This window comes from Coffea arabica, chromosome 1e (genome assembly GCF_036785885.1).
Source record: "Coffea arabica cultivar ET-39 chromosome 1e, Coffea Arabica ET-39 HiFi, whole genome shotgun sequence".
NCBI lineage: Eukaryota > Viridiplantae > Streptophyta > Magnoliopsida > Gentianales > Rubiaceae > Coffea > Coffea arabica.
In genome coordinates, this window is record NC_092311.1 from 3,962,263 (window position 1) to 3,973,549 (window position 11,287).

Genomic DNA, 11,287 nt, shown 5'->3' on the forward strand with positions numbered 1-11,287 from the left:
TCTTGAACAGTAAGAATAACTTGCACGCTAGCACATTAATAACTAATTAATCACGAGAAAAAGAAAGAAAATTTGTTAATCTATAACTAAAATTAGGTATTACAATTTTTTTTTTTGCTTGGAGACACGAGGGATAGTCAATGAAAATGAATTTTGGATCGATGAACTGGGTACATTGAAGTTTTAGTTTAAAAATTTTCCTTCTTTTAACTATTTAATTAGTTAGCACATGAGTTATTAGTTTTCAATTTTGATGCTTCAAGTTAGCTACTCTTTTGCTTCTTTATTTTGAAATTTAAATTAATAGGCAAATGACTAAACGTGGCTCTATTTTGTTAGTAATTGAGATAAAAATTCTTCAAATGTCCTAAACCAGATTCAAATTGGATATAATGGGGACCAGATTTGCTCTTGCTAAAATTTTATGGACTAACACTGTAGACGTGCTACATATTAAGGATCATGTTTGCTGTTGTTAAAACTTTAAGGACTAAATCTGTACATGGGCTAAACATTGAGGACTAAAACTATATTTTTTCCAAAAATGGAAAATTTATGCCTTCAAAGAATGAAAAGTGGGATTTAGCAAATGCAATTTTTTAACAATTGGGGTCGGTCTAGTGGCCAAAAGAGAGCCTTTAGAGTTTTTATGATTGTTAGATTTAGGGTTTAAATCCTGTATCTGATAATTGATAGCAGGAAAGGTATAGGAATGGGTGGAAGGGTTAAGAAAAATGCAACTTTTCTCAAACATTGCAATTACGAAATATATTTTTCACCCTTTGGGAAGAAGTTTGAAAAACATCATTTTTAGGATTTTTTTTTAAAAAAAAAAACTAGCACTCATTCGGTATATACTCCATCATCCACTAGATAATTCTATTTGCAAAACCAGCCAACTAGCAAAATAAGTAATACATTGACAAATTGGTCTTTTCCAATTTGATTGTGATCATAGTTCATTGTCCCTCCTGGATGGAACTTTAAGTTACACCACTTTTCCAACAGTCATTCAGATACATTCAGATTAAAGGGTTCCGGCATTCAATCAGTAAAGATGAAGGCCCCATCAACAACACGGATTGAGGGCTTTTATAAATCCATCACACCATTTTTGTTATTTCTTGTTAATAAAACGTAATTGTATTGGAAGTTGAGTTGGAGCTTGGGACAGTTGACATGGATGCATATGAACTGTCTCACAGATTATGGTGATTATACACCTTCAATGCAACGAGTGTACAATATTTTAAGCATGAGTTTCGTGTTGTAATGAATATGTAAATAAGATTTGTCTCAAGCAATTATGCCTAATAAGATTCACTTTGTAAAAAGGTGAAGACCCCAGCAACAAGCCAAGCATCCAACTTTGCCAACGAAGCAGTGCTCTACACGAATTGACGGCTCATTATTTCTTGTACCCATAAATATCTCTGTGGTTAGTGTGAATGCAGCAAATTAATATGCAAATGAGAGTCACATTATGGTTAATTAATCTTGGCCATAAATTATCTCGGGCAATTATGCCCTGTAATTATTCAGGCTTTCTTTACACATTTAATGAGATTGAGACAAATGCACCACAAAAGTTTTTCTTTATCAAAGTGAAACAGTTTGACAAAAACAAAGAATATGTAATTATTGATGCCCTTTGATGTCAAGATTGAAGCAAATGCATCTTTCAAGATACTAACCCCACCGACCGATTTTTTTTTTTTTTTTTTTTTAGAAAAAGGAAATTGGATTGTAGGTCGAAAATCCGACACCAATCCCGCATGAAAGTGCACACAAAATCCTTGGTTTTGTGAAGCTTAAATGGATCAATTCTGAACTGATGATTATTTTACAATTCCTTGATGATTGTTCTCTTCAGAAAATATACGTTCAAGTAATTTGAGATCACCAATTGACTGAACATGGTCTCTTTGTGGGTCCTCCTTAGATTGCTTTCGTGATCGATTTTCCGATGACTCCTGCATTGGTTTAAATTAGCAGTGTGTGTGTTTATTTCGTTTCCGAAAAAAAAGTAATTTGAGATCACAAGTTTGGTACACAAACCTATGAACCATCCACTTTATGTCTCTATTCTTAACCAGCAAAGAAGCAAGGTAGCTGGTCCAAAAAGAAGATTCCCTGTTTGTTTGTAATAAAAATGAGTCCCACCGTAGAATAAAGCAGGAGCACTCGAAGACTTATCTTAGAAGCACTTCAAATTCTTTTCTTCTCCTTAACATATTTGCTTTTAGGTGATGCAGCTGAAGAATTCCTTCTTATCTCATTGCAAAAGGCGTCCTGATCATCACCTTAACTGATACCAGAATACTAAGCCTCATGAATGAGACACGAAGCTGATCATCCAAAAGAAGATCCAAAATAACTGTTAATTATAAAGTACTAATTGGGCAATGTAGAACCCTGGAAAAGCATTCAATCAGAAAAAGGTGAAGACCCTAGCGACAAGCTAAGCACCAATTCCTTTGGAAATTAAAGCATCCCACTTTGCCAACGAAACACTACTCCACACGGATTGAGGGCTCATTATTTGTCACATAATTATCGTCATTATCATTAAAGGTGAAGACTGTTAGCTTCCTTATAAAACCCCCGTCAATAAAAAAAAATTCATCTCACTCTTCCTTCTCTTGACCACTAACACTCTGGTGGAGCGAAAATAGAGAAACTATTTGTGCCGTCTTTTTACTTCAAGATCAGGTAACCTCCTCTTCTATTCATAGTTTCTTCATAGTATTACGGATACATTGACATGGGGTGTATGATGGAATTCTTTTTTGTCATATGAATTTTCAAAACTCCTTAATGAATCAAATTTATACTCTTTTTAGTTGTTTTCTGGATACTTGATTGTGCTTTTTCTTAAATACTTGATAGCTTATTCTTTGGTCTTCTACCTGATTATATGAATAATTATACGGCTTCAATGATTTTTCAAAATTATCCCTATTTAACAATCCTGGACAAGTAGGATGAGAGATTATGATGTATGTATTGCTAGGAAAGTTCGTTAATTTGCATTTAGATCAAAGTTTAAACAAGTTGGATAATTGATAATTTATTCCCGTTGAATCATCTTAGACATCAATTTATGCTGCACTTAGTGCTGATCTTAATCACTCACAACTATGATCAGATTATCACCAATTAATGGCTTGGCATAATCCCTCACAACAACTTTTGCCGGTTCTTTTAGATGGAGCTATATACTCGTAAGGCAGCATACGACATGAAATAATTGATTTTTTTTCCAAGTAGTATTGGGTGGCAAACTATGATCATATTTTAAGGACCTCGTATATATAGTAAGGTTGTCTGATTAGCAACAAATTTATTATTTTAGTTACCTACTGACTCATAAAAACAAATACACTAACATTAATACTTTCAGATGGATAAGAAATCACACGAAGATTCAAATCAGTTTCACATCCAACAAAAACAATGACAATTAGTTGGTGTTGATGTTATTTACCATGTAACAAAATTGATCATGCCTCAAAGGATTTGTTGCACAAATTATGTTGAATGACCCAATGGGTATCGATCTAAACAAAGTCAGAATGTGCGAAAGGAAATACTGATGCAACTTAGAACAAATCAGGTATGTAGACTCGACAAACATTGACAAAAAATTCCTAATTTTGGCCAACTTGGATATATAAACTTAAACGGTGATGTGAGGTGAAAAATTAGGGGCAACATGGAGGAACACTGGTCTAGGGGAATTATATGACAATTGTAGTTTTGATGGAGTAAAATAATAAGCTCTTGACTTAGGTTCCGTTTGATAAAACTGAATCTGAATTTTGAAGTCTGAATTCTGAAATCTGAATACTGAAACAATTAATTTGCTGAATTTTAAGCATTGAAAAAAATATGTGAATGTCTGAATTTTAATGCTAAACCTATTTATACTGTTTGATAAATATTTATTACTGAATGCTTAATAAGTTTAATTTGACAATTTTGCCCTTATATCCTTTTATTCAAAAAAGAAATAGAATCTATGATTTGATTAGTTTAAAATTGTTAGGTATGAAAATGACAATATTTATTTTTAAATCAAATTAATATAAAAGATGAAATATATTATATAAGGAATATGGAGAAGATGTGAAAGTCATTAAAAAGGGAGAAAAGAGAAACTAAAAATCGTTAGATAGAGAATATTAGGTTGTTTAATTAGATAAGAATTTTGAATATAATTAACAAATAAGGGTAGATTTGGTAAATAAAATAAGGTAGTTGAAGTAATTCTATTGATTCTTATCAGAATTAAGCATTCAGTTAGGATTCTTGTATTGAAAAAAATACACACAGGTTCAGCATTGCTTAATAAGTTCAGCAAATAGATTTTCATTTATCAAACACTCAAAACATTTGAATGTCTGAAAAAATTCAGATTCAGCTATGTTATCAAACAGACCCTTAAACCTGAAGGTGTTTAAATTTTCTTTGGCTTAAAGGCGTTTAAATTTGAAGCTGTCAGTTTTGTTGCAATTATTTACTTTAGAAGAACTTTTTAATTAAAGGGCACGGTTGTAAAACTAACAAGGGAGACAATCTTTTCCTTTCACTCCTCCCAAGTCTCAAACAAAACCAAAAAAATCATTTCTTTTCTTTTCTTTTTTAAGTTCCCAAACAACATTGAAGGAAAGTTGTCTAACTTAATTAGTCAAACATTCTTTATGTTTATATATATATATATGACTCAATCCAAGGTTATGCAAAATTTAAAAGATTTAATAATCAACAGTTCTACAATTTGGACAAAGAATCTCAAGATTTCATTATTGACCAAAAGCAAGTAATTTGAGAACACAAGCCTCACTACCAAGACACTAAGGTAACCATCCGCTACACCTCTCAAAATTTCTACTACACAGGAGGCAAATTAACTGGTTTAAAAAGAGGGTCTGATTTGTTTATTGATTTGCTATATAAACTTTTTGGTCCCATTAATTTTCGCTACCTTAATTCCCTAATTGAGGAACGGTCTTATAAAAGTTTCACCACCTACTCAGATTGCTACAATTTATAGTTCCAATTTTCTTTTCATCCGACCACAGTGGTTTAATTTCTTCCACAACTAAGGCCCCCATCAGTGACTAAATCAGATTGCGCTAAAATTATTTTGAGGTGCCCCACGCAATTTGATTAATCACAATTATACTAATCTGAATCTCTCTTATACATCAGCCCACTGGAATCGTTTAATCATCTCTCTCTTGTTCTGACTGGCTTCTATTCTGATTTCTGCCATTTGTTGCTGAAACATTCCTTCCATCTCTGATATCAGAAAACCTTTCGATCCTAGTTCCAATTCCAAGCAAGAAACAATGGCTGACGCTGTTATCAGTGCTACTGTTGAGGTCGTCTTGGGGACACTTATTTCCATTGCTGCGGACCGCATTGGTATGGTTCGGGAGGTCGAAGCGGAGTTGGAGAGACTAAGCAACACTGCTGCAATGATCCGAGATTTCTTGGCTGATGCTGACGGGAAAATGCATACCCAAGGGGTGCGACAGTGGCTCAAGCAGCTAGAAGATGAGGTTTTTAAAGCTGATACCGTGCTAGACGAGCTCAACTACGACAATCTTCGTCGGGAGGTGAAGTACCGAAATCAACCAATGAAGAAGAAGGTATGCTTCTTCTTCTCCTTCTTTAATGCAATTGGCTTTAGTTCCAGCTTGGCTTCAAAGATCCGGGACATCAACACCAACCTAGAGAGGATCAACCGGCAGGCCAATGACTTGGGATTGGTCAGAAAGCACCAAAAAGAAGCTGCACTCCCTGCTGATGCCGCGGCAAGCAGACAGACCGACTCTATTGTCGTTCCGAACGTTGTAGGAAGATCCGGCGACGAGTCAAAGATAGTGGAGATGCTGTTGACCCCATCTGAAAAGGTTCTTTGTGTTATTCCCATAACAGGCCCGGGAGGTTTGGGAAAGACAACTCTGGCGAAATCAGTCTACAATAATCCAAAAATAGATGGGCACTTTGGCCAAAAAATTTGGGTTTGTGTGGCTAAAGAACACATTAAGATAATGGAGCAGTTCAAGCTCATTTTAGTACAATTGACACAAGATGAAGTTAAAGTGGATGGCAGAGAGGTTATCGTTAAAAAAATTGGAGAAAAGCTCAAGGGAAAAAAATATTTCCTTGTTCTTGATGATGTGTGGGATCATGATCAAGGATTGTGGAATGATTATTTCAACACTTTGATGGGACTCAACGAAACCAAAGGAAGCTGGTGTCTTCTCACTACTCGTCTAGAATATGTGGCTAATGCTGTGCCTAGAGATTTGCAAATGAATGATCGTCCTTATTTCTTAGCAAAGCTATCAGGTGATGAGTGCTGGTCCATCATAAAAGGAAAGGTGATGAGTGCAGGGGAAGAAGTACCAGAAGAATTGGAAGCACTGAAGAAGCAAATTTTAAGGAGATGCGATGGCCTACCCTTGGCGGCAAGTTTGATTGGTGGCTTGTTGCATACCAACAGAAGAGAGAAGTGGCACTCCATTGTGCAGGAGAGTATTTTGAATGAATATCAAAGCCAAATTAATCAAATACTTAAGGTGAGCTTTGATCATTTATCACCTGCATCAGTTAAGAAATGTTTTGCATATTGCTCAAATTTTCCCCAGGATACTCAATTACGAGAAGATGAACTAATTCAGCATTGGATTGCGGAAGGTTTTGTTCTAAAGAATAATAGAGTGATGGAGGAAACAGGAGGCGAGTATTTGAGGATTTTGTTGCAAAATTCCTTGCTGGAAAAAGTCGAAGAGTCGTGGAGAACATACTATAAAATGCACGATCTCGTGCATGATTTTGCAAAATCAATTCTTAATCCAGAAAGCAGCAATCAGGATCGCTACCTTGCATTGGACTCTTCTAAAGGTTTGGAAGAAAATACCATAAGGACAATACCAGCATCAATTCGCACATTATTTCTCCATCTAGAGGGCGGCGTATCTACTGACATGCTTTTAAGATTCAAGTGCTTGAATGTTCTCAGATTGTCTGGCGATGATGTCGAGTCTCTACCGAGCTCCATTGGCAAACTACTACATTTGCGGCTGCTCGACATTTCATCTTCTAGAATCAGAAGTTTGCCGGAATCCCTTTGCAAGCTATATAATTTGCAGACACTAACGATTGATGATGATGCACTTGGAGGACGTTTTCCAAAACGGATGAGCGATTTGATTAGCTTGAGGCATCTAAATTACTATGATTATCTTCGAGAATTTAAAATGCCGGCACAGATGGGACGATTGACTGGTCTTCAAACTCTGAAGTTTTTTATTGTAAGTCAAGAGAGGGGTCGTGGTATCGAAGAGCTTGGGACCTTGAAATATCTGAAAGGATCGTTGACTATAAGAAATCTTGGACTAGTGAAGGGCAAAGAAGTAGCTAAATAAGCAAAATTGTTCGAAAAGCCAGATCTGTCTTACTTGGCGTTTGAATGGGAGAGTGGGGATCGGGAAAGCGATAACCGTGAAGAGGATGTGTTGGAAGGTCTCCAACCTCACCCAAATTTGGAAAGGTTGGGAATTCAATATTTTATGGGTAATAAATTTCCACAATGGCTTATCAATTTGTCAAAATTGGAGGAATTGCGGATAGAAGGCTGCAAGAGATGCAGTGAACTCCCCTCATTAGGACAACTGCCATCCCTCAAAATTCTCTATTTGATAAGATTGGACAACATTCGATTTATTGGAGATGAATTCTACGGTATTACTGCTAATGAGGAGGAGGAGGGCAGATCACGAGCATCAGGGAGCAGCACTAGAAGGCAAAAATTCTTTCCTGCCCTTGAAGAACTCACTGTAGTAGATATAGAGAATTTGGCAGAGTGGAAGGATGCAGACCAAGTGAGGTCAGCAACAGGTGAAGCAGAAGCAGATGTCTTTCCCGTGCTGAGGAATTTTCGCATTCGAGATTGCCCACAACTGACCACCATTCCAACTCAAGGTCGTTTCCCAAGTCTTGATGTATTGGAAATAAAAAAGAATTGCCATGTTTTGCTGGCAGAAAAGGTTTTGAGCAATATAGCCAATCTCTCGTCCCTTGAATTAAGTGGCGGTCATGAAGGCATCGAGTCTCTAAAATTAGTGAAACGACCAGAGAGCAGCTTGAGTATTGATGGCTGTAACAGTCTACCCACTGACATGCTTGAGCGACTCTGTCTTTTTCCAACTCTTCTGCGTGTAGAATTGAGGGGTGCCGATAATATAACAACATTAAGAGGACAGAAAGGCCTGCTTAAGTCTCTTCAGGAATTTACTGTCAATGGGTGCGATGCATTAACAAGGTTACCAGTGGAGATGTTCGAGTCGTGTACGTCTCTCCGAGTGCTGAATTTGGTCGATTGCCCCAATCTGGTCTCCTTTCCCCTTGATTTGCAACGAACCCCTTCTCTCGAGAGCTTCTCGTTATTCGAGTGTCCCAACTTGATTGCTGAGATGCCTAGTGGATTTGGCTATCTTACCAGCTTAAAGAAAGTGCAGATTGGTCCCTTCTCAGATGTCTCTGTAATCGAATTTGATTGGGCTGGATTAGCATCTTCACCAACACTCCGACACGTGTTTTTATGGGGAATGCCTGACATGAAATCTCTGCCACATCAGCTTCAATGCTTGACTACCATCACATCACTATGTCTAATTGGCTTCGAAGCAATCGAAGCCTTACCAGATTGGCTTGGGAATTTTGCATATCTTGAAGACCTAATCCTATACTATTGCCTAAAGCTTGAATATTTACCAAAAGATGCCATGAAACGCCTCAAATTAAGACGTCTGGAAATTAGTTATTGTCCTCTATTAACCGAAAGATGCACTCCTCGTAGCGGCTCCGAGTGGCCAAAGATCTCTAATATTACAGAGCTTGAAATTGATTAAAAGCCATCTTTCTGAGCCATCCGGTAAGATTTCACTGCAAACTTTTGATTAATTGCTTCTCATTATTGGATATCACTGTTCTTCACCATCTTATTCTATCCATCTTTTTGCCTCACTCTTTTTCTACTTCTTCTCATTAAAGTTTCTTGTCCCTCTCTGGTGGAACTTACACAATTATTCAATCAGAAAAATATGAAGGCCCCAGCAACAACAGTGATCGAGGGCCAAGCAACTTCCATTGCAAAAGCATCCAAATTTCCCACCGATGTCTTTTAAGTATTCTACCGAAACAACTAATGGCCGCCTTCATTGACCAAACTTAGAATTGTTGTGGCCGACAAAATTTAGTCTAGGCTTTCATACAGCTATTCTTTATCAAATCATGCAACATATATTTATTTGTAAACCAAAAACTTGCAACAAATATTTGGAATTTTTTTTTTGAAAAATATTGTGACGTTTCTTTAATCTGATGTATGATGTATGTGAGATAAAAAAAATAGTTAAAAATGTATTAATAATATAAATAAATAAATCTTGACAAATAATTTACAGTCACAAACAAACCCATTACAGCCAGATGACACGTTACTATGAACTATGAACAGAGAATCTTTTAGAAGTTTGCATCCGAAGATCAAAATATTCCTTTGCTAACTTAAATATATGCATTTACCATTCCATGTACTGAGAAATAAGTACAACATTGGCAATAATTCATACGGTAATTCAGATATTTTCAGTAACAGGCCCCAGCATTGAATCATAAAAATATGAAGGCCCCAGCAACAACAATAATGATTAAGAAAGCTAGGGCGAAAATGCCAAGCATCCAATTTCCTACTGAATTGAAGCCCAGCACTAGACTGATTGAGGACTCCTTATTTGTCACATAATTATCATTATTTATTTCTTGTACCAAAACATGGTAGTCGAAGTTGAGTTGGACCACAGGGTTGTTAATGCGAGCATAAATATCTCATGTGATTAGGGTGGTTCTACACCTCGAATGCAACAAACGTAGTACAGTTTAAGCATGGATTTGTGTTGCAATTAATGTATGCGAATAAAATTCATTGTGTGATTGTAAAAAAATAAATAAAATTTCCTCTTAATTTCTTAAATTGGAGAATAAAAGAAGCTGGTAAATTGTTTTTTTTTTCTTTTTTGGCAAAGCCCCAAATTGGGGTAGGGATGCCATCCCTTAATTTATTTATATCGAAAAAGAGTACAGCGAATTAGAGGAGGGCCAAACCTGACCTCTGTTAAAGTAAAAGAAACAGTTAAGGATCAACAATAAAACGCACATATGGAAAAATCTGGAATAATCTTGTGGGATTGTGAGTGAGCATGGGAATTTGGTTTAACATCTTGACGTGTTTGCATTGTTTTACCTTTTTTTTGAAAGCTGCTTCCTCGCTCTCTTCGAATCATTTGGGTAAATTGCTCGTGAACTAGGTTCTGGTCTTGATCTTTGTCTTTTTCGCATTGTGAATCACCTTCCTCCTCTTCATTTTTGTCATCATTGCATGTTGTACTTGAATGAAGAAAAGGCTTTTGATGTACAAAGGGGATCCTACCATGTAATTTCTCCCATTTAAACTGTTCGAAAACATCTTTAAATTGCGGAACATCTTTAAACCGTGACTTTTGAGGCATAGAGGATTTCATTTCTATTCTTGTACTTGTACCCACAAGGGGTGTATCTCCAACTGACACCACATCATGTAGGTCATGAAGAAGCCGGTAAATTGTAATTAACTTATTATACAAAAAAAAAATTTATGTTGTTTCTTCAGCTTTATAAATTTTTGGTGTGAAAATTTTTTTATTTGCTTAAGAATAAAAATTAATAAAAATTTTAAAAAGAGTAATTTGGAATAAAAACTAGAAGGGAAGGGAAAAAAATGAAGAAAATATCAACATAGTAGAGGGATTTTTTTTCCTCTTAGTTAGGGGGTTAAGTGTTACAAAATAGAAATTAGTGGGTAAAATGAAAAATAGGGCATACCTTAGCAAGATAAATTGTAATTAACTCGTATTATTAATTAAATAAATCTTATATACACTGACAGTGTATACACTCTCACCGTTAGATTCATGACACGTGTGCAAAAATTAAATTTCAAATTTAAATTTTATGTAGTTATCATTCATCTAATGCTGATAATGTATACACTGTAAGTAGGAAAGATTAATCCTTATTAATTTATTATGTGATCTTAACTTCAAAGGTGAAACTAATAATATGGACCATTAACGGTCGTACATGAGCCATTAATTAAGAACATCTTTAGCTTAAACTCTGACAGCCACTAAGTTTTTAACTTCCATATTTATACCCCTGAAGCAAATGTTTT

General features: G+C 35.8%; 2 protein-coding genes across 2 annotated transcripts; both read left to right on the forward strand.

Annotated features, from left to right (window-relative positions):
- Positions 1-2,536: 2,536 nt before the first annotated feature.
- LOC113697948 (putative disease resistance protein RGA4) lies at positions 2,537-9,015 on the forward strand. Its single transcript, XM_027217579.2, has 2 exons — positions 2,537-2,712; positions 5,315-9,015. The coding sequence occupies exon 2, from the start codon at positions 5,355-5,357 to the stop codon at positions 7,440-7,442; it is 2,088 nt and encodes a 695-aa protein (XP_027073380.1). The 5' UTR covers positions 2,537-2,712; positions 5,315-5,354; the 3' UTR covers positions 7,443-9,015.
- On the forward strand, positions 7,587-8,927 carry LOC140015578 (protein SUPPRESSOR OF npr1-1, CONSTITUTIVE 1-like). Its single transcript, XM_072068271.1, has one exon. The coding sequence runs from the start codon at positions 7,587-7,589 to the stop codon at positions 8,925-8,927; it is 1,341 nt and encodes a 446-aa protein (XP_071924372.1).
- Positions 9,016-11,287: the final 2,272 nt, after the last annotated feature.

Bases quoted from the DNA above. Each gene is read 5' to 3' on its own strand.
- LOC113697948 (XM_027217579.2), top strand. From the start codon at position 5,355: ATGGCTGACGCTGTTATCAGTGCTACTGTTGAGGTCGTCTTGGGGACA.
- LOC140015578 (XM_072068271.1), top strand. From the start codon at position 7,587: ATGGGTAATAAATTTCCACAATGGCTTATCAATTTGTCAAAATTGGAG.